The 24,238-nt window shown below is 40.4% G+C and overlaps 1 protein-coding gene across 8 annotated transcripts in view; it reads left to right on the top strand.

Annotated features, from left to right (window-relative positions):
• The window catches only part of SOX5 (SRY-box transcription factor 5), a 631,122-nt gene that overhangs the window by 596,533 nt on the left and 10,351 nt on the right, over positions 1-24,238 (top strand). For 6 of the 8 annotated variants that reach the window (XM_051632715.1, XM_051632706.1, XM_051632698.1 and 3 more), the window contains 3 exons: positions 1,950-2,122; positions 17,629-17,737; positions 18,641-18,814. In XM_051632715.1, coding sequence (XP_051488675.1) covers positions 1,950-2,122; positions 17,629-17,737; positions 18,641-18,814 — 456 coding nt within the window. The remainder of the gene's footprint in view (positions 1-1,949; positions 2,123-17,628; positions 17,738-18,640; positions 18,815-24,238) is intronic. The other 2 variants (XM_051632738.1, XM_051632689.1) reach the window with 1 other exon arrangement.

Here is a 24,238-nt window from a genome sequence, read left to right as displayed (position 1 = left end):
GTTCCTAGGCAAATTCAGCTGTATTACAGACTGAAAGTACTATACCTTGCCTAATCAAGAGCACAAGCAGCAGTAATACCTCTGTTTATTTATTTGCTTGCTGCCTTTTTAGTTTATTCAGGCTTGATCTGTAGCAGATGGAAAGTGTGGAAGAAACCAAGCAAGTTGATAAAATGGAGGTAAAAGAAAATCAGCTGGTAGCACTGTGCTGGTGCAGGTTATATCATTCCTGATGCTGGGAAAGCTGGAATTACTGGGATTCTGTTGGCTGGGAATTATTGAACTGGGTCATTTGATAAAAGCAGTATGCATCAAGTTACTTAATATAAAACTCTCAGGGTTCCTAGGTATTTAGCCAAAATCTAACTGTTAGTACAATTAACAGCAGTCAAACCACACAGAAACTTCTCTTTCTAGTTTTTGCATGCCAAGGAAGGTGGGAATACCAGTCCCATTCTGTCTGCAGTCTAAAAAACCAACAATAAAATCCCAAACAAAACTAAAAGCCTGACAGCAGCACAGCACTGAACTAATCTGACATCAGCTTCTTCCCCTGAAATGTTTTAAGCAGCAAGACAATGTCCTACGTTTTTTGGCAATCGGCGGATCAGATAGAAGAGTCTAGCAATACAACAAGGATGTGTAATCTGACATGATTAGACAAGGCTCTTTAGGAACAGAACATTCATAATTGAGACAAAGAAAGAGTATTAATAACACTTTCCTAACACGGCAGTTAGCCATTTTATATTTCCTTTCTTTAATCTTAGTGTTTTTCAACAAATCATGGGATTTAATAGCGTGTTTTGGCAGATTAGAGGATTTATGGCCCAGATGTTTTTTGTTCTAAAAATGGATTAGGGTGTAAAGTTTGCTGGAATCCATGGAACATGTTGAGGCAAGCCGGTCATTTTGTGTGTGATTAGTGCCTGCCTTCTGTCTCACAGTCCCTCCATCTGTCACAATTCACCAATGGATCTGGTTAGATTTAGCCTCGTGTCACAAACAGAAGTCCCTTTTCTGGGCAATTTCATATTACAGATTCATTTTATGCCGTTTTTATGCCCTAGTTAAAAGACAGAAAGAAGTGTGTGTGTGCACACGCGTGTGGGGATGTGGAGAGGGGGAGGGAGATTGATAGATATTAGCCTCTCCTTTAATGTTGGAAAAATAGACTGGGGCTTGAAGTCTCCCATCAGTATTCTATCCTACAAATCACATGCAGATCATAATAAGTATAATCTACAGTACGCTAACGGAAAAAAATGACAAAGTGTCACATTTAAAATTAAAGAGTATTAGCTGTGCTGGTGATGCTTGTAACATTTTAAAAGGAAATAATCCAGTGACTACTAAGGCTAAGCCCTAGGCTGTGAATTTTCAGCAAAACAGTGGACATTTGACCTACTATTAGCAGCATGAATAGGAGTGGGAATGTAGGTCCGTGTAGCTATGGTTTCTTATACATTTCTGAATGACAGGTGGTGGTGGTGAGCACTCAGTGGATGAGGTTTCTCTTCCCAGCCATTATGCATTTCATATCTACAGCAAACCACCGCCACCTGTGGTTTATTTTAATGTATTCACAAGTTTTAAGAAGGGGAAGAATGAAATGGTCTATTTTGAAGAGTTTGGGATTGCCGGCATGATCAAAGCTTCCCCTAACTCCTATCCAGTTACATCCTGCTGCATACAAACCACAGGGCTAACCTCTGCAGCATCAGGAAAGTATTGAAACTAATGGGATCAAATACCAGGACAATGACTTTACCACTGAGGTTTCTCATGCTCTCTATCCAGGTGGCTCTGTCATAACAGTAACAGAATTACAAAGCACGGATGGGTTTCTGGGCATTAGCTTTTAACTCTTTCTCATTAATAATGATAAACTATTGGTGCATTTCATTGATGAAAGCTAAAGTGTTTTCTTGTAACTTTCTTTTTTTAAGATATCCTTTCTTCTATCACGTCGTCAGGTTATTTAAATGACCACGATGCTGTTACCAAGGCAATCCAGGAGGCCCGACAGATGAAGGAGCAACTTCGGAGGGAACAACAGGTGCTGGATGGGAAGGTGGCCGTTGTGAATAGCCTGGGTCTCAATAACTGCAGGACAGAAAAGGTAAGTTTCCAAGACTCCCTTTGCAAGCCTTTGTATCCCTACAGATACATAGGTTCTTCCTCCTTTTTTTTACTCCTTTTTCTTGCTCTATTTTCTTCTTCCACATTTTTAAATGGAATAGGTGCTTTTTTCAAAAATGTGAAAAGTAAAATGAAAACCACAACCAAAAGAAGACATGAGGGAGAGACCTGGAGACCCTTGGGGCAAAGTGGGGAGGAGGCAGAGATGGTTAAAACCCTCACAAGAACTTTGGAGGCCACTAATTCTCTGTTCCAGCCTGTCTACGTGTATTATGAGAAGGTGATCTTGGAATTCACTGGGTCTAAGCAGAAATCTTGCTTTATGGAAATGCTTACATGTGTTTGTGAGATGAGCTGGATTTGAAAATATTCAAGCTTCTTTAGGAATATAAGCTTTGCTGATACTCAGGCTCAGCTTCTGGGTATTTAGCCTTGTGAGGTTGTCATGTATGATATTTTGTGACCATTGCAATGTAGCTCTGTCATATCACATTAGATGACTTAACAAAATTCAAAAAATGGAGAATTGACAACACAAACTGCACCAAGTATTTGCAGTGAAACTTGAAGGAAGCAGAATGTATGGGTTTTACAACCTTCTGCTTTTGAACTGGCCTGTGAAGCTGTGTTGTAACAAAATACTGACAAAGTGAATATTCTTTAGTAAGATTTGCATGTACTGTAACTCACACATATGTCAAAGAGGTTGTGATTTGCTGTTTTTCTCTGGAAATACCTGATGTCTTCCCGTGCACTGCCCTGGCTTGTTGGAGGATAAATAGACCTGCCAGTCCTTGCTGCCACATTTTTAGTGAGTTGTCCCTACAACACTGCTGCCTAAGATACACATCCAAACTCTTGTATGTGTGTCTCGACATTGTACCCTTAGCAAGACTTTTTTCTCAATTCCTCTCTTCCCCTGCAATATTTTCTGAGGTGATACAGCCTTCGTCGTGCAGTACAACAAAGATGACCAGTTGTTGCATTTGGTGTAAACTGAATTTCACTGAAACCGCTTCTAGTGGCTTTTCACTGGGAGCCCTTGTGTGAACACTGAGATAGGCAAGTAAATAGAATAGAGAAAAATGATCAGCTCTTTAGCAGAAACTTGAAAGTCCGTCATCCTAGGAAGCTTGTGAGTCAAACAGTATTGTCCAGAATGAGCAGATTGCTGATTTGGATAGCTTTCCATTTTCCTTGTTTTTAGATGGAGTTTGATCAATAAGCTGTGAGAAGCCAGCAGTCTGGGTAATGAATGTTAAACGTACATGTGTGTCTCTCACTACTGTACTTTTTTCATCAGCCTATCCTGGGTGTAAGTGTTGTAGAAATTACTCCAGTTTCGTGCACTTTCTTGAGATGAGGAGGAAGGAAAAAAGAGGTCAGTGTAATAGGTATCTGGCTGTACATACAGTGTCTCTGAGAAGAATAAGATCGCTGGTATGGGGAGAGAGAAAGAAAGAGAGGGATGGAGCATGTTTACGGCATTTCACATAGAAGAGTACCAGAAGGGAAAAGGGAAAAGCAGAGTGTTGGATATAAGAAGAAGTGATCACAAGCACAAAGGAATTTATATTCAAATATTTAAGCATTCTTGAAAGGATGCTCGGAGCAGAAATTTCTTTTCTCTGCTCCCCATGTAGAAATGACTTTAACACTCAGCCAGATGCTAATGCAAAGTGACTCAAGCTATTCCTCGCAAGCATAGCTAAATTGCCGTTATTTGTTAAGCGCATTGAATTCAGCTGTGGATACAGCAGTTGGTTGCATTCAGAAAGCATCTGTACTCTTTTTTCCCTTTTTTTTTTTTTTAATCCTCCAAAGCAGAGACAACTCTACCTATCTCCCCCCTCTCCTCCCTTGTGCTGGCTGGGAATTGTCAAGTGACAACCGACCAAATCCTTTTGGACAGGAAGCCTTCATCCTGACTTCTATATACTTGCAAAGCAGGCCTTGTGGTTGGATCAGGAAGCCCATTAAAAGCACTTTGATGGTATGGAAATTCATCTTCATGAAGCACCCAGGCCCCTAAGCAGCATGCTGTTTAGCTGTGGTTACAGATCAGTCATTCACATCGGAGGGCAGTAATTGTGCTGACGGCTTGTTCAGCAATGGAAGTACATAAAATAATCCCAGGCCCTCCACCATGGCATTGCGAGTTAATCTTCTTTAATACAGATCAGCTGTTGTTCTAACACATGACTTTATGCTGGCTCTAGTGACTCTGCACAGCCTTTTGATTAAGTAACAGGAGTGGAACCATCTGCATTCACTTTATTCTGTTACTTTCCTATTGTTGGGATTCTCCTTACCCCTTCTGTTTTCACTTCTCACCCTCAACCCCAGTTGAAGTTTATTTTCCTCTCTAATTCATGCCTCCTGGTGGGCTTGTGGAGGGCAGAGAGGAGTTCTTTTACAAGGTAGCAGAAAGAAAAAATTATTTGCTCAGCTGAAATTTTTTCTAAAGCAACTGTAGGATTTGGGGCTGTAGAATAAAGGCCAAGACTTTACCAGAGTGCACTGATTTATTTTATTTTATTTATTTTAATTTTTAAAGTGGAGACAGGAAAAGACAGAAACATGTTTGAGCTCTCCTGGGCTATAATGTGACCACTAAAGAAACTAGTTAAGAATTTGCAGTTTTTAACTCCTGATATGTCTCTTGCATTTGACCCAACAGAGGACAAGACGTAAACTGTAAAGACTGGGTTCTTATCCTCCTTTCCCACAGGTCGCCCACTGACAAGCTGTGAAGTTCAGATCCAGACCAACACCCCAAGTTCTCTAAAGTTTGATCTAGGACTTTAAAGTTTTTCTCTTACTAAGAACAAGATTTGAGAGGAAGACAAGTGTTGCCATTTTGAATTAAAGTTTATTTGGGTTTTCCCTGTTTTTAGGGGAAATAAAATGAGGTAGCTGGGAAGGTGCGTAGTGAGAAATAGAGGGCTGCAGTGTTACCATTGAGGGTTTCCCATCGGAAGCTCAAGGTCCCGCTGGGGACTTCTAGGCAGCCAGCTGGCCTTTTGGGACATTATGTTTGCTCACTGGTTGCTTCCTGACAGGGAGATTTTGAGGTGGGGGTTGGGATTAAAAAAACCTAATCTAACTGTGTGTTCAGAAGCGTGTTTGTACTTAGAAATGTACATTATGTCTGTAATTATGTTATATAATAAGTTAAGACTCTTCTTCCTGTAGAGTGATCTCAGTCTTCTCGGTCAACAAACATCCATCTGGGGCTATCCCAAATTTTCCTCCCTTCTTTGCTGCAGTGGCTAGCGTAGTTATGGAGGGCTACCATTCTCCGAAGCATGTTGAGTTTTTTTGTTGGCTGAGTTGCTGCTGCAGTTGACCAGTGAAGGTTGGCTCTGTGCAGTCCTGAACATGTATGTTAGACTCCTGGTAGAGATTTATATACTAGGGGTAGCTGGGCAGGGTCTGGGCTGAAACACCACCTTTGTGAGTCTCTGTTAAAGCTCTTGGGTCTTTTCTCCACACTTGTGCATGACCTGTTACCTAGCCTGTGTTCCCAGATATATTGATCCCTGTGGACAGCTAGACCTGCCAGCTGTAAGGCAGTGGTCAGACCAGAATTTTGTGGAATTGGCGGGAAACTACATGAAAGGAGTCATAAATGAGAAAAAAAAATATTTAAATGACTAGGATGATTTGGGTGAGTCACTTTATGGGCACCCAACTTGGACTATCTTGAGGGATTTGATTTTCAAAGGATTACAGTAAAAACTATGAGCATCATGATGAACATGGATTTTACTAAAACCTATTTTAATTGCAAATGCAATAAAACATATTTTTACATTACTTTTCTTGGAAACATTTCCATGTATAAATGAGAAGTCTCTGCATATGTTTTTCTGGTTTCTTGGAAACCTAGGAGCGTAGTTTTATTTGTAATTGTCATCTACAGTTAATTATAGCTTGATACATACTATACATAAACAGTGTTACCTTTTATACATGTAGCTTAAAGTTTGGATTGTCACAGTGGGCAACATCAGCAAGTGGGGTATGGTCTATCTGTTGGGCCTCAAAACTGCCTGTTCCTCTGCAAAGAGGATGTACAGACACCAAAAGCCAGCATGTGTGTGCATGCATACAAGCCTACAGTGCATTCTTTCAGAGATACACAGCACAAACATGCACTGAGCTAGCCAGTAATTTTCTGACTACAGTCAGACTCTCAAAACATTTGCGTATGTACCCTGGTAACTGTAAAAAAAGGTGGAAGGAGGCACACAGGCCGGTATTTGAGCGTGTCTGTGTGCACTGGTACAAAGGCAGGTCCTGATTTCCGACTGCTGGTGCCTGCTGCTGGAAGTGCGGGCGGCTGTGTCAGCGAGGTGCAGGTGCACAGGCACACAGGCCTTTCAGACGGGTACGGACGCAGTCACACTCCTAGCACCCTCTGAGATGATTGCATCCCAATAGGTATACCTGCTGTGCTGAAGTGTTTCTTAACCTGTGATACAAGTTCTCCCTGTTAGCGCTTGGAGTGTGTCCTTTTAAAAGGCTCTGACATGTACTTGTCTGCTGGGCTGTAACTAAAGAGCTATTTGTAACAATGTTTCTTGCAGCATGTAAGCAGGAGCCTATTTATTACTCATGCTTATGGAAGACCGGGTTCAGGATGCATTTCCTCCTTTTCCCACTCACCCCTCCTCCCACCATCCTCCCCATTCCCACCCCTAGCTCTCCCTCTTCCCCTTAAGAGAGTGCCAAACATGAAATGACAGTGACCAATGTTGACTTAATGTGGATGTTTAATAATGAAAAAAGTGTGTCAGTACCAGCGTTAGTTACAAATGGCAGTAACTATATCGGGTGGCAGCCCTGTAATAATTTTACATCCATCATTCCTTCCTGATGCCTCACTGGCTGCCTGATGGATGGGGATAGCAGAGTTAACTCTTAAGGAACTGCTGTGATCTGCTGAGATGAAATAAATTCTGTCCCTGCTTTCCCCTCGGGGAGGTGGAAGATATTAAGAATCTCAAACCTGCAGATCCTGCTGTCTTTGAGAAATAAAACACTGGAGCTCACTTTACTAAAGGCATAAGAAGAAGCTGGTTTAGCACAAGGGATTTAAATTTCTCTTGCAGTAGATTATTTTACTTCAGTAACACTTTTTTTCTTTCTCTGATGGTTAAATTTGAACCAGAAAATCAAGAAAAAAACTGGAGGAGAATAGGGGCACGGAGGAGACGAAAAGAGAAGGGTTGGTACAACAGAATCTGACCCCATGCTTGTTGCAGACACTGATGGTCTGTAGGTCAGACTAGAGTGAATAACTTGTAATGATTGAAACCGGGAAGAACAGGACATGGTGCAAGCTGGGCTTCCCAAACAGAAGAAACTCACTGGAAATAAGTCCAGAGGTACAGTACTAACATCATAAACCAGATCACTTCATAAAAGTTAAAACCTGCCCATTTTCATAACCTCTGTAGTATTTTACTGGAAAAATACTTCAGTATTCCTAATGACTAGCAGAGGCTGTGTTATCCACTGACAATTACATACACACACACACACACACTAATCCCTGCAAGCTCAGCAGACTGCTAATACATATGTCCTGTAATTTGTATCTCACTCTATTCCTCACTGGCCCATAAAACACTAGGAAAGATGATCAGTGTAATATTTTTGTTCTTTTCTCACAGCGTGAGCGGAGATCCTTCTTTTCTGGAATAATTGTTATACAATATGGGAACCAGGGAATTTCTTGCAGACAATAGTCTGTTACAGTCCCACAACACAAAAATTAACATCTTATCCTAACAACTCTATGTCCCCTTCTAATTACCCTTTTCCGTACCCTCTTCATAGTTTTGTCTTACTGAGGTTCTTAGCCAGCAGAAAATCTTGCATGTGGGTTGCAGTCCTCTTTGTTAATGCTATCGACACAGAACGGACAGTTTTCAAAAAGCGCAACAAGAAGGCAAGCAGGTATTATGTCATCACCATCCGTCACCCGGTATGTCAGCCTTTCAGTAAGTCCAATCAGCAGGCTCAACAGAATCATTCATGTTCTAGGAGTCCTCTGTTCAACAGGGCTACTGTATCCATTGCCATTTATCCTAAAACTTTTCTTAAATTTAATTTAAAACACATGTCAAGTTTACACAATGCAAAGATCATAATTGGTTTTGCCCAGCAGTGGTGATGAAGCATTCAGTATTTTTATTTCAGCTGAAAGCTTATTCATAGAATCACAGAACTATTCAGGTTGGAAAAGACCCTTGGGATCACTGAGTCCAACCATCATCCCTACTCTACAAAGTTCTTCCATTTTCCTTTTTCTTTCCTTCCATTTTTTTTACCTTGTGGAGCTTGTGTATATTTATATTTACAACCTCTGCATTCAACGGCCACATGCCTTATTTTCACAGATGGCCAGTGGAAGACTTCCCCTCCCCCTTTTCTTTTAGTAAAACCTGCCTTTGGTTTTGCTGCTTTTGTCACAGTGCCACTACTCTCAGTTAGCAAGTGCCTACGCATGGGAGGGAGATATTCTGCAATGACAATTCTTTTTTATTCCCTCAAGGACTTCAGTTCTTTATTTTAAAATGCCTTCCACCCCCCCACACACAATTGACCATCATCTATTAAATGCCTAGATATGTTTTTCAGAGAAAAACTGTGTGTGACTTTAGTGAGTGCTATCTCAATCATCATTAATAGCAGAGGTGCATGGGTAGAGTTAGCTAATAAAAATGAAACATACAGAAGGAGGGACAAATTCCTGCCCTTGGATGTGTGCATGAAACTCCCACTGAAGTCAGGAAGAGCAGGCAGAGAGGCAAGGGAAGAAATGTGAATCCTTGCAGATGCTGAAGTCTGAATGGGAATTTTAAGTCCGTTCACTCCAAAGAGCAGAGATTAGAAACAGTCACAGGCTAGTGTGGATCAAGGAGGACTGCAGCTGTTTATACCTTAGTGGGAATTTTATTAAGCCCAATAAAGATGGATCAACTTCCTTCTGCAAAAAAAACCAACGTACAATTCATTTGGAGTTCTTGCTATGTCTTTTGAGCTTTTTGGCTCTTTGGGTTTAAGTTCTAAGCTGCGCCCTGCAGCCATGAAAACTAATTACTTCCTGAGGTTTTATTAGTATTTTTACATAATCACATCCCTTCAATATCTCAGGCTTTCAGCATGTTCATGGGCTCCATCATCTTCAGTTTAACAGAGGCTGAGCCTGATTCTTCTGTGAATTGCATCCACTTAGTCTCCAGAGGGAACAGCCTGTCCTGTTCTGCCCTTTCTAGTAAACAGGCATTCACTTAACTGTGTGACAAGCAGCCTGCTATGTTTTAGGGGTGCAGAACTTTACTTTTAATTGCATTGATCCTGGTGCTGGGGAATAGACAAGCTAAGGCTTACTGCACAACTAGGAAAATGTTGTGGGTTCTTTCTTAAGACATAGCCTAGATAGCATGTCAGCTTCTTCATTAGGGCTGGAATAAATGTAGGTAAAGGTACAGCAGCCTTCGTAATTTTAATACCTTCTAGAGAAAACCAAAAAGAATAGTCAATATATCTGCAATCCTGCCGCACAGTTTAGTCACCTACTGTTTAATAAACAATTGCCAGGAGAGAAGAGATGGTGTTCTTGCTTTCTCTTTACATGTTTTTAGACCCTCTTTCCCAGGATATCCTGCATGGGTTGTGGTTTTCATCTTGTTTGATTTTTGGTGTGCCACCTCTCTTCCTCAGGTAACCCTTCCTTGCCTTGCTGATCTGTTGTAGCTGCACTTCCTGACTTGCTGTGAAATCCTCCATGAAAAATTTGCACAGTAGATTTCATCCAGAGATCTCAATACTCTTCACAATGGTGGGAAAATACCACAATCTCCATCCTGCTTATTTGGGGAAACTAAGGTGCTGCGATTGAACAATTTATGGAAAGGTACAGAGCATGTCAGCCCAGAAAGCAGCCTAGAAGAGAAACTGGGTCATGTAGTTCTTAGCCTATTTGCAATCAGTGGATTACAGCTGGATCTGGTTGAGGTCAATGTCTGTGCCCACACTGTGAAAACTTTCATAGGAAGGAAGGAGTGTCTCATTATTTTGCTTTTGCTTTCCTTTTTAGTTCTTCTTTAAAATAAGGGGCTGGGCCAGCCCTACCTGTGTTTTTTATTTAGAAATCCTGACTTACACTATCAGAGCTCATAACCAAAGAAAAGGACTTCAGTGTTCTCATTTCCTGTAGAATTGCTATGTCACATCAGTTTGTTTCCAAGTCAAATAATATATTTTACTGAGGAGGTCATTCTTTCTTGACTAAAGAATTCAAAAACAAATAAACAAAACAATTTTAGGAACCTGAGCCCTGGCAAGTTAGGAGGTTTTTTTGTGGGTTTTTTTGGTGGCTCTATCTTGTCTTTAGTATTTTGGAATGTACTGGCTTGAGAGCCCTTAGAAACCAAAGACCTATGTCCACAGCATATGGCAAAGAAAACGACTAGATAAATTTAAGCAAATTCTCTCGGTGACTGGGTGTCTGTTCTGGAGAGGAGAGTGGTTAAATGTCTGGGCCTACTTGATCTTTTCCCCCTCATAGGGGGAACTCCTCATAGAGCACGTCTCTACTGAGTTCCTACATAGGACTTCATATGGATTACAGATGTAATGACTGCCAGACAATATTGAACCAATCTGGATTTTAGTACATACTGTAAACCAGAAGAACCAAGTGGTTCCTTTACCAAGTGATGCAGCCCGGATTAAGACTGAATGTAGTAATTCTGAAAGAAGTACCATAAAATCAGAAGAGGCACAAATAAAGGATGTTATTATTCCTTGCTTCTAATGTTGCTTTTAGGTTCTGTGACTGGATTATTCCATGAAAAAGAGATCTCAGATAAGCAAGACTGAAAGAGCTGAGGGGTGGTGAATGCATTGTTTCTTAATACGCAACTTTGATGCAACAACCAAAAAAATCTCCCAAATGATAAATTGCTGTGACATTATAAATAATCTTTCATCTTCTTTGGTGGTCCACAGAATTTATATAATTGGAAGGCTAAAACCCTTCTTTGTTGTTTCTTCCCTTTTCATTAGTACAGTAGAAGACTATAAAAGTGTGCAGCCAGAAGGGCTTTAACAATTACTGAGTCAACATTTGAAAGTCTCACTTTATTTTATCATTTCATGCATGTGCTTTTTATGAGTTTTACAGCCCTGCAAGCGTTACTTAAGCAAGGTCTATTGTAATGGCAGATCTCTAGCTGCTCTTTATTTTATTTTGCTTTTCCTAGTAACATGCCATCAACAAGAGCCACAATTCCACACTCCCAATGAAATTATGAGCATGAGGTTATAATTTTTAGATAAGATTCAGAAGTGCTAGTTTCAGTTCCTAAAACTACTAGTCTTACTAAGGAACCTTTGGCAAGTCAGTTAATATGTGACTCTGTTTCCCATCTGGTAACCAGAGTTAATAATACTGCCTTTCTTTGTGAAATTTTGTGGCTAAATTCACACAGAAAAACCTAAATCTAAATAGAAGATTGCTCGGAAAAGAGCCAGAAATTCTCTTACGGCAGTTATAGGTGTAACACGATCTGCACTCCAGCGTGGTTTGGACTGAGACATAGACAGTGTGCACAGTACCTATTTTGAAGTACCATGGCATTAATATGCAGGAGTAGAGCCTGGACTGCAAATAATTCATCATGTGCAAACCTCTGCTCACACCTCTCACTGCTGCCAGTGGTTCCTCTAAGTTCTTCCAGCTCTCTGTTACCCATAATGCCTACCTACCTCATGTTTTCCACATTTTGAAAGGCTATGGGTGAAGATGTATAACACAAGCTATTCTGATGTTTATTACTGAAAGAGGCAAAGAAATTACACAGAAAGATTACTTCTACAAAATCTTCACTCATGTCAGATGTAGGATAAGACTCTCCACCTTTTTGGAGAGCTAAGGAAAATATCATGATGTTGAATGGATAACACCTGGCACCACCAGTGCATCTGATAATTAAAGATACTTTTCTGTCATAAGCAGAAGAGAACTTCCATTGCAGGATCATAATCTAGCAGGTAATCTGCCTATTACTTGAAGATTTGGTGCATATTGACCAACGTATGTGTCTGAATGATTGATATTTACTGGGGCTTACTAAGAGACTTCTGCCTCAGTACCACAACATTAGATGCTGTCACAGGCCATGTTCAACAATCTAAGATAAAAACAATCTTATCAAAACTCAGTCTATTCAAAAATACCACCTTTAGAGTTTAGATGTGGGAATTTTTCCCACAGGGCAGAGTGGTAAGTAGCTGGACAAGCTGCACTTGGAGTGAGACGGGGAAAACTAAAAAGGACAGTAACAGGCTACCATCTGTCTCTTTTTACATATTGACATTGAAGGGAACAAAGGTAGCAAGCACTCTGACCATCAGTGTATTTCTAATTCTTAGGTACAAGAGCTGATGAGCAGGTTCCTCCTTGCAGTCCAGATGTAATTGTGTTTGGCTCTCTCCAGTTACTCTACAAATGCATTTTTTTTTCTCCTGGCCTTTCAGTTCATTTGGAGTAAGAAAAGCAGGAATGTGAAGAGATGTGCCTGCACACTCCTCCTCTGATGTTCTACACTGGCTGTATCTCTACAGGCATCAAACTGAGGCAAAATATTCATATCAGGGGAAACGGGGGTAGGGTTAGGGGAGTAGAAAAGTGAAGAGTGGACTGCTTCAGTAAAGCTGCTAATCTTGAATTATGCAATCGGAAAAACAGCTCTTGCCAAAATAGAATTCTAACAGAGTTCAGAGTACTGTCAGTGTTTGCCAAATACCCCAGCCAAAAGGATGTCTCAAAGAGGGGGAGGAGGGATCCGTTGCTGTATGCCCAGCATTCACAGTGTTTGGGAAGAGGTGTGGAGTCTTTCAGGAGTGGAGGCATGCACATGGTCTCAGATGCACTCTGGGCATTGGTACCACAATTGGTACCACAAGACAGGAGCAGCAAGGTCAGAGGGGAGTAAGCAAATCGATCAGAATGCCTTTATTTCTGAGACCTTCACATTCGTATAGTAGTGGGAGGAGTTCTGGCAAACATGATCAGGCTGTTCTACATATGTTTTGACTCTTCTTGTTTTATGTTTCTTCTATGAAAGAGACTGCAACCAAGTTCTTGTCATTTTTAGATCAATGTTTTGTTAAACTATGACAGCTATCCATGACAGAGAGCCAAGTAACTTTTGCAGCTGACCACAAATCTGAGTTTGACTTGTGGTGCTTAGTCATTTTTATATATATTTTTTCTACATGACACATTCCATGTGTGTATGTGTTTTTCATTGTGCTTTTAAATATAACTAGAACATTGCTAGGAGCTGTGGTACAATCTTCTCCAGCAGATTACTTTCTTTGATTAATAAAGTTTTAGAAACTTCTCATCACGTTGTGTCTGTTGATGAGACCTCTCTGGTTATTCTTTGAACAATTGGGCGATTGTGGAATTGATTGGTCTCTACAGTGTTACCTTCTCTGGTTTGCCCATTACAATTTTTAATGGTCCAGAAAATAGAGCTCTTGCTGCCCCTGTGGAGAGTCTCTCCTACAATCCAACAGAAGTTACCATTAGGTAGTTTTTTCTAGTCTCCAATGAAGTTCTTAATAGAGGAGAAAGCTGTTTATAAGATGCCTTTCAGCCTTCTGGGGCCTAATCCAAAACTCAAAAATTTAGAAGAACAGGAATCGCTTCATCTTTACCAAGAGAACCCTATGTTTCTCCTCCTGCAAGAGCAGAAGCGTTCCTTACCATTTGTTTCTCTGCTTCAAGCAGTCTGATTTTTAGCAGGTCTCACAAGCAAGACTTGGCAGTGTTTCCCTGCGTCTGGACCAGCTTTGCCTGTTCATCATGGCAGTATTGGTTCTATGCTGCAATTGATGCCCCTCATGCATTGCTTGGAGGATGAATAGCATTTAATACTTCTGGGGTGTGGGGCAAATCTGAGACAAAGGGATTATCACACTGATTGTTTTCTTGTTGCTTTAAAATCCTGAAAGCATGTGTGATTTCATCAGCTGAATACTCTTCCCCATTTCTCTCTCTGCCCAGCAAGACAATTGGATGTAGAGCTTGATATAATGTTAAAATAAGTTTAAGGCATCGTCCAGTTTAGTGTGCAGGAATGTGCTACTGCCTCCGGAGTTGCAGTGCTGTCTCACAACTACTTCATTCAAGTGTGCTGCTCAACCTCATGTGCATGTACTGCAACTTTTCTCACTGGATGGTACCACAGCTTGCTACTGAGGACACAGCTAATCCAACATAGCAGAGTGGTGGCAGTTTTAAAAATGTGTAATTTGCTGTGGAATTAAGATAATGGTGATAAATAGATCCTCCTTTTACATAATCTTGAAACCGTTGTGGATCTCTTTTCTGAAGTTCTTAAGTAGGTTCTGTGAGAGGCCACTGGGCTGGCAATGTCAGCAGGTTGCCGGTTTCTTTAGGGTCAAGGAAGAAATTATTTTTTCTCTTTGTTTCATCAGAGGTCCCATAAATACTTTGCCCATGAACTCTGTAGGAAAGGTAAAAACATGCTCCCATCAAAACAAACAAACAAACAAACAAAACCCAAAAAAAACCCCAAAAACTCCAGCGTGTCATCAACTGAATGCTTTCAGGCAAAACAACATGGGAATGCTGCTTAGCCCCTTTGAAATATTTTGTAATTCTAAAGGCATTTCTTTATGTCTGGATTGGGGAAAATCAGCTGCCATGTGTTTAATGGGAAGAGCGTAGGACAGGAAATAGGAATGCTGCTTACATACAGCCAGGCTTTCACATCCTGCCAGGGTGTCCCTGATCTCTTTCCACTCTCCTGATGCTGTTGCAGAGGCTTAGGAAAGAGCAGGCCTTAGACTTACTCTTGCCTGAGTACTTTTTAAACTGAGAAATTTCTGCACATGAACACAGAAAAGTACAGCTGACTGTTTTGACATCCTCTGTTTCAAGAGCAACGTGGTGCAGAAGTCCTTTTCAACTGTCACCTTATTGTTGCTGATTGAATTATATTATCATTCTCTATGTTTAAATAGCAGGGAGCAAGTTGTCACAATGTTGAAAGGGTGGTTTCCACTGTGTCCCATGTTTTGGCTGTCCAGAGAGCCCCCTCCAAGCACTGTGGCTGGCAGTGCAGCCCAGCAGCTCAGCACTCATCTGGCATTCCTTTGCAGCCCCTCTTCAGTCACGCCTGCGCTCCCTCACATCACCCGATGTGACCATACCTCAAAATGCAAAACTTTGCCCAAGATGGATAGCAGGAGAGCATCTGTAGTCTTGTGAGGTCTCACTCTGATAAATGTGCTGTGCCCGGTGTGTACCTTGCAGACAGCATGCCGGAGTATTTGCTGACCTTAAGACCCAATCAGATCATGTCAGCAGAGTGTGGTTCTGAATGTAACTGCCTCTGACTTCAACAGCTGCGTTTGCTGCATAAAGGAAGAGCTGTTAAGCCTGTGCCCTTTGCGCTCTCTGCTCTGTTTCTCTAAGAGGTTTATGCATGATTCAAGAAAAGTCTGCAACAGAATAACTCCCCTCCCCTGTAATACACCCAGCCAGAGGAGATGTTCTGTTGTATTTTAGGTTGGTGGCAGCATTTTTAAGGGATTTCTGATAGAAATGTTTTTGAATCATCATGAAGTTGACAGTAAATAGAGAGTTTTTTTGAGGGAAAACTGTTGACTGGCATTATATAGCTGAAATCCATTTGGAAGAAATACAGAGTCAACTTATTCCTGAATGTCTGTCTGCTGATGGGCTGCTTTGGAAATGAGAGCTGATTTAAAACCGGTAGATCAAAGAGTTTGGTAAAGCTAAATGCCTGAATAGTTCAGGTGTTATTCAAAGCTTCTCCAAGCTTTCTGGATCTGCTGTGCCTGGAAATGTTACAGAAGCCCTTTTGCTTGTGATAGCCTGACTCTGCTGCATGAGCTTTTCCTGCAAAAACTGAATGGGTAACTCCTCTTGCACTCTTGCGGTGCTGATGTGCCTTCGTATAGACAGAGCACCAGGAGTGTGAAAGGAATCCACAATGGAAATGAATGTGAGGAGAAGACAAGTCAACCTCACATTCCCTAAACTTTGTGAGTATACGAAGTTGAGCTGATTAGCTTCCTTTCAAACTCTCTCCAAAAAATCTATGTGAAATAGCTTACACGAATTTGAACTGTTTTTTGAATTGCAGATGCAGGGACATCACATCGCAGAAAGCGTTTCTGTATTCGTATTGTTCTCTTTTCTGTTTTCTTCTATAATACAATCCAGTGACATTATTAGGCTACATAGAACAGTTGTAAAGTCTTTGGTTGCCATGTGAAATCTGGAAGTTTTTTTTAGTTTGTTGATCTTTCACAATCGTCAGGAGTGGAATAGAGTAACAAAACACCAGTCTTTCTTTCAGGAAGAAGCTCAAAAGAATTTTTTCAACTGGAGCCACTTTATTATCATTCCGTATCATGTCATTTTCTTAGCTTTGCAAAAGGCACAGTGCCTAACATTTTGAAATGTTACTATTACTTTCCTGAAAGATTTATTTTTAAACATATGATTGTCAGCAAGATAGAATGTTTATGAGTAAAATTCATTGGGAAAACAAAAACAGTTGGAAAATGGAACACCTTTGTATTTGTGAAATCAAACAATTTGGGGGGGGGGGAAGTGAGGTGTTTTGCAGAGAACATTGGAATTAATGGCCCTGGCATGTTGTTCTGGCAATGCCTTTAGACACCACTGCAGCCTGACAGATGAATTGGCAGCATGCACTAGCCTGTTGCAATCCAGGGTTCACAGATAGTTCTGACTGGATGAATGATGGACGGGGTGTTAGTAGGGTTGGGCAAAACAGTCTGGATGAGAACACAAACTGCTGCCCAAGTATCATGCTTGAATCAGGCTGACCCTTTCCGAAGGTCTGAATAACTTTGAACTGCCGGGGGTGGGTGGGGGGAGAGTGGAGAGTGGAGAGGTGTCCCCTGTGGGCTGCTTCCTAAAATATTGCCTTTTAAAAAAGAAAAAGGGCAGAGTCAGCCATGTGTCCACGCTTTGATTGCAGGCTGGGAATAGAGTAAAACAGTAAATACATTGCAAAAGAGTGTGTATCATCTAAACTTCCAGTCCAGCTCTGCAGTCCTGGGGACATAGAGAACTGAAGCATTCCTCAGATGTGCAGCCAATTTTACTGTGCCTAACTAAACCAATCTTTTCAACACTATGAAGTTTGCTCATCACTAGCTAATAAGCATGTTTTGAGAAGGACTGAATAGAGTCTGCAAACATATCCTTTCCAGAAAAAAAATAATACTATGTATTGTTAAATACCTGACTCAGTAAAATGTTGTGAATTGTTATCCAACTTCCTTATCAACCTTCTAAATTACACATGCGCTTTCCAGTGATAGTGTTTAATTTTTTTTGCTGATGCAAATCCCGTCATCTTACCCATATAGGACAAAACAACACTGGAGACCCTGACTCAACAACTGGCAGTAAAACAGAGTGAGGACGGGAAGTTTAGCCACACAATGATGGATTTCAACATGAGTGGAGATTCTGACGGTCAGTACAAATGGCTTATCCTTATTTCCACGTTTGCATGTACATGTCAATGGGATCTGGAGGAGAATCCAAGTGCGTTGGAGGCCTGTGAGGAGTAAGAGCAGTTAGCAGTAAGTGACTATGAAACAAGGCAGGAAAAAATGATTCATCGAGTGGTGGTTTAAGTCTGGAGGTGATTTTTAGCCATCTCTTTCATACACTGCATTTCCCAAGACTGGACCAAGAATTTATATCTGATGGTAAAAGGGAATAAAGGAGGCAAATGGATGTGGGATAAATGAGATCACACAGTGAGTCCATGAATTGCAGACCTGGTCATCCATAGATGATGCACACTCTGCATCTGTAAGAATTTTTTTGGTTTGATGAAGCAAGTGTAATATTAATTCTTTCTCTGCTGTTGCTTATGTTGTTATGGAGTGGTAAACGCAGAACTAGGAAGATTTGTACATGTTGATTCACTAGTCAGAGACGTGCTTAAGAAAAAGTCCTGATGTTGCCATTTATTGCCCCCTTCCCATCACAAAAAACGGCAGAATATAGGTAACATGACCAGCATTCTGTAAGGAAGAAAGGAAGAAAGTAAAAAGAAAACCTACATGGATAAGCGTTGGGTTTACAGTGATAATAGTAAAAGACGTTTTAGAAAAGCTGTTCAGTGCTTTGTGTTGGAAAAAAACAATTGAAACTCCTCATCAAGTCTATGCTAAGTGATACTGAATCAAAAGAATACCCAAAAACAAACCAGCGTATGGTATTTCTTACTGCTTTAAGTACAAAAAAGAAACACTTTAACCTATTGGGATCACTGACTTAGTGAATGTAACGTGACATAGGTTACTGATGGCAGAGGAAGCTGCGTAATGAAGCAAAGGCTGGGAATGTTCTTCTCCTTTGTTTCAGGAAGCGCAGGAGTTTCAGAGTCTAGAATTTATCGGGAATCCAGAGGACGTGGCAGCAATGAGCCCCATATCAAACGTCCAATGAACGCATTCATGGTGTGGGCTAAAGATGAAAGGAGGAAGATCCTTCAAGCCTTCCCTGACATGCACAACTCCAATATCAGCAAGATACTAGGTAAGAATGATTGAGCACTGTTCTTTCAGTAGCAAAACTGAAAAAAAAATTTACTGAATGGAGCTGAGCACCTGACGCAACAGAATTACTGTCTCTACATCATCTATCTTACTACTTGGTGCCTTGCACCAAGGACGACAGCAGCTTCCACTGTGCTGCCCAGCAATATACATTATCTATAACATAAAATGGTCTTGTGTCTTTGTAACTACTGAGATTGTGGTGGCCATTTTGTTACAAAAACATGAACTGAATAGACAAAATCAGTTCATTTCATTAGGTTGCTAAAGAAGCACAAAATGACTGCTATCATTTATTTGCCTACATATCTCATATGACTAGATTCTGTGGGGGAGCACACCACAGCATTTGATTTGTGCCTTAGCACTTTCTGTTCAAACCAATGGCCATAGGGAAAAGATCCTAAAATGCATCCTTTTATTTTAGACACTGACAATTTTAAGCATTTTTTATTACCTTCCTGTTCTATTAAATTTGCCTTTAGTACATGATCTCTATCACAAGCTGCTTTTTTTCTAAATATTCTGAAAAGAATCCTGAAATAAAAAAAGAAACATCAGAACTAATTTACGTATCCTCTACTGTTCACATCCCAAGCAATATTTATCATGAACATCATCTACTGAATTTCATGCCATAGTCTTCCAACTTTTCACTACTTGCTCAAATGCCTAGGTCCACATTCTGTCCTCAGTTATTCCGCTAGGACACACTGAATGATACAGAAGGTGAATAATGAGGATCTCTGAGGCTAATTAATTACTCTTCTGCAGAAAAAAAATAATAATCTGTGACCAAATTGGAGTTACTGCATTTTTACTGGTAAAAACTGTATTGCAGGAACTAAACATCCCTCAGGCCAATGGGTAAAACCTCTTTGTTTTGCAGACTACTCGAGAGTTTATAGCACAATTGTAATGGCAGCATTAACCAGCTGCAGGGCTGGTAAATATGCCTTTAGACTGGTCAGAGGTTTGAAGTTTAGTTTGATTTGAGTGATATTATGAAAAGCTAGCAGGGGGCAAGTGGAAATGAGATAAATTGGTCGGAGAGGTAGAATGTATTGGCTGTGGATGGCAGATGTGACAATATTAACCTATGATTAAAAGGGTTGTACAAGATGATTAGATTAGTTATGGGAACAGGATTAGAAGACTAAATTGGTTATGTTAATGGTAAAATAACCTTATACTGGTTAAAAGGGATTATACTGGTCAGAGGTGTATGATGTGATTAGACTGAGGACAGGGCAGTAATAGTTTTGGTCTGTTTCTAAGTTGAGAGTAGACCTGGTTAAACCTTTTTTTAAATAATCAGCTTCAGAAATCTACACGATCATTCTGAATGGCCCTTTTCATATAAAAAGTACAAAGAGAGCTTGATGTTTTCACTCTTAACTGATTGTTTTGGATAATAACCTCCGACAGCACGCTGCTAATTCATTCTGCTTAAAACAGGCGCTTGAGCTGGGCTGACATTTTACGCAGTCTCTGGGGATTCTGGTTGACATTTTAAAGGGCTTCTAAGCATTTTATAATACCCTAAAATCTGGTTTTAATAAGCCATTCTGCTGAAATTGTTAACATAAGGAATCACCTTTTACTATTTGGCACTAGATCAGGGAGATATGGGGACATCTTTTTCTGATTAGATATACAGTAGTTGGAGCAAAATGTGCAAATTCATTACAGATCCTTGAGGTGACAGACAGTATAGCTGACTCCAAACTCTTTCTGTTTTGCTGCCAGATATGGGGAAAAACAAGGTCTGAAGCAGTAAGAGATGATGTTTCTATTTCTTTCCAGCATCAAATTTAACTTTTTTATTCCACCTGTGCAATGGAAAGGGTTGTCCTGACATCTTCATTCTTGACAGAAACATTACAAAGGTCTTCCCTCAGCTGCAAAAGGCCAGTCTTTTGAAGTCAGCAGGGAGCTCCCTGTTAACTGGCATAGGGTGAGCAACTAGAAGCTTACAGTTCAGCCAGGTATTAGGGTCTCTCTATTAGAAAGCCACAATTTTCCCGTACCATTTTTTTTGCAGCACTGCCAGACATCAAGGTCAGAGAGCTTGTTGTCACGGGGAGTGGCTTAGATGGAGTTGTCACTGGTTGAGGGTCATTTTTATAGTAAAATGAGAAAAGGTGCCCTTCCCAGTATTAGAATTCTCTAGGGATTATGTTTGACACAGTGGTATTATGTTTTGGGCATAAAAATGAGATACATGGATTTGTCACTAAATTCATCTGTGCATACGTTTGTCATCCATCTGTTCATTGCAACTTAAACTTGTGGATAATTATTATTTTTTTTTAGTAAATGTTAAAATATTGCTAAAATGGGTCTGCTGGACCCTCACGATTTAAGAATGCATTGTTTAGATATTTTTGTAAATATTTTAATTAATTTCACTGAGAAATCTACATAAAGAGATTAAGAAAACATGAAGTTAGATACTACCTTCAGAAATTCTCTCATGGATCTGAAGGTGTGTGAATACAAGCCTATACACATAACGATATGAGTGTTTGTGTAGATGAGGTTATTTTTTAAATGTAAAATCAACCGGATTCAGATACTTAGATTGAAAAATGTCAGCCTAATGGACTATAAATTAGACAATATTAGAAACAGCTGAAAATTCTTGTCAGAGAAACTTGGCTTAAAAGCAGCGATAAGCAGAGCTCCCAACCCCACCTGGTGCCTGCACGTGTGTGCTCGGGCACAAGTGCCGGGGCACACATGGGGACATCTCCTGTCTGCCCTGGGCTTGGAGAGCTGACCTCTACAGTCATGTTCACAGGCATTTTGCTGGGACTGCTCCACCTGCCTGAGCTCAGTTTGGGGGCAGGAGCTGTGTTTGGTGCTGCAAAGGCTTAACATTTTCTCATTTCTTTTCTAAATACCTCAGCCACCAGGTCAGGGAGAATTGTGTGAGAATCCTGCTTGCCATTATGTATACAATGCAGCAAGGGGAAAGAGCTCTGGTTTTTATAGTCAAGGAGAAAAGCCTTGCATACTTGACCCACTCAAAGATTTCTAACACTGGTGGTGAGCAGAAAGCTCACTCAAGATTGTAAATCTTCCTTTAAAAAGAAAGATTTTTCAAGATTCTTCAATCACACCTTGCTTGGGCTTGAGCTTAGCGCTGTGCGTAAGTGCCCGTGTGTGCCTCTGTGTATTAATTGACACATTAAAAAAATGGCAGATAAAGCTATTACTAATACATTTTGTCCAAACACGAGGTACTTTCAACCAGTTTTAGTAGGTTGATTGATGATACTCATTCATAGCCTAGCTTGCCTGTGGGTGGAAGTTCAAAGATCAGAGTTATGTTTTCTTCAAATTTTCATAATTAATTAAGACCAATCAGAGAGCTGTTTGGATTTTGTATCTATTACTAAAAAATAAGTGAAAATTATAAAATGTAAAAAACACGGGTTTATCATCAGAAATGTGCCCTTTTTCTAAATTTCTTTTGACAGGATTGTTTGTTTAATTATTTATGATACTTGAAAACGTACTAGTCAGTTATATTTAGTATATTTTGTAAAAATGGTAAAGTCATATTAAGAGGAGATATCACTGCAGAAGGCAGCTATTAAAAATTTTCTAGGAAGAGCGGTGACAATGCCAGGATTTTTCTTGTATTGAGTTTGCAGCTTAGAAAGGAAAAACATAACAAATGACATTTATATATAAATATTGTATGTGTAACTGTATGTACAAATATTATGCATAAAAATTTCAGTTTTTTATGGCCCTGATCCTGCAAAGACTTACGTGTTTGCCTAGCTTCACCCACTATTTACAGATCTTTTCACATGATGGGGTAGGAACTTGCCTGTCCAGATCTGACTGTATGATTATAGCAAGTGAGCTAGGAGGATAATTGTGCTGCGATATAATATTTTCACAGCAATTTTGCAACAATGTATTCTAATTTCTACCTTTCTGTCTATCCATCGGCCTCAGAATGTATCTGACTTCTACACTGCAGGTCCCCTCACAGTTTGCAAAGCAGACGTCAGGATTTGTGTAAAGACTGAGGTTTTCAACTTTATTATTCATAAATAAAGGCTGAAACAAATAAAAGCATCAGAAGCAAATGGGACTGGGGCTGTTTTTCTGGGATTACAGCAGGCGTGTGATGAGAGGACTCTAGGTTTAGACTAGTTTTTATTATTTTCTTCAATAGCTAAAACACCAGTGTGCAGTGTCTATGAGGTAGAATTTTGAAAGTAGACCTACATCTGCGCATCTTCCAATAGGGCTCTTACATAGGCTTTACCCTGAATTCTTAACATTATTCAACAGGGGCAGTACCTATGTTTCCATCTTACACAGCATTAGTGGGTGTTAAGTGTTTTGGCACTCTCCACATGTTTATCACTGTGTCATTTAGCCCAAAACCTAGGAGGCATGTGTGGAAAGTTGGTGTAGCTTTTTCTAGCCACTCTCTTTGCCAGAATAAGCTTGGAGCAATTTCTCTGCAGGAGACAAGGCTGCTGACCAGGACTCTGACCACAGAGGTTTTCTGCCCTGTGTAGCGCAGACCCCTGCCACAGATCCCCATGCGCAGACACTAGCTCTGTGTGGCATACAAAGTGCCAAGGGGGAGTTCTAGTCCAAGTTCTAGAAGCTATTTAGTCATGCTAATATGGTGCTGCACCTAAGTTAATTATATTATTAAGCTGTTTCCCATTCCAGATCTAGCTGAAGGATCTCTATGTGTTGTAAACATCATGAAAAATTATGGGTTTGACTCCAAAGTAATGTTTACTAGGAAAGGGCTGTCCATTGCTCCTCTGCAGAACAAAGACATCAGTATATTTCCAAATGGGTTATCTCTAGGTTTGAGGTCAGGCTGTACCAGCCTGTTCGCCCTTCATTTCAGAAACCCAAACTGCCGCTTGGAATAAAGACTCAGAGAAGATGGGGAAAATGGTGTCAATAATGAGAAGGGGCCTTTCCAGAGGGAACCAAACTGTTTTCCTTCCTGGGAAGGGATAACTGCACTCTCAATATTGCCAATCTTGGGGGCACACTGAGCTAAGACCAGCCTGAGTAATAGCATGAACTCAGTACGGTATGAGTAACCATAAAAAATAAAGAACAAGAGGAAGTCGAGTATGACATATGACATTATGAAGCTATTAAACTGAGAAACTGTCCAAGCTTTTTTTTTTCCAGTGGGGAAATTGACTATTTTCCAATAACGTTTTCCTTCTAGGCCACATGTTTCACGGCTTGGACCATTTCTGTTTTTTGAAATCTGTCTTGCCCTGAAGCCCTTCTGTAGTTCATGGAAAAATAAAACAGGATAACTGCTTCAAGAATTTTTACTTTTCTGCTTCCATATTATGTCCTTTAAGAAATAATAATTTATGAATTTCAGGAGGTA

Source organism: Apus apus, chromosome 1 (assembly GCF_020740795.1).
Source record: "Apus apus isolate bApuApu2 chromosome 1, bApuApu2.pri.cur, whole genome shotgun sequence".
In the NCBI taxonomy this organism is placed as follows: Eukaryota; Metazoa; Chordata; class Aves; order Apodiformes; family Apodidae; genus Apus; species Apus apus.
The sequence above is the reverse complement of the archived record's forward strand: the minus strand, read 5'-3'. Positions and strand labels throughout refer to the sequence as shown.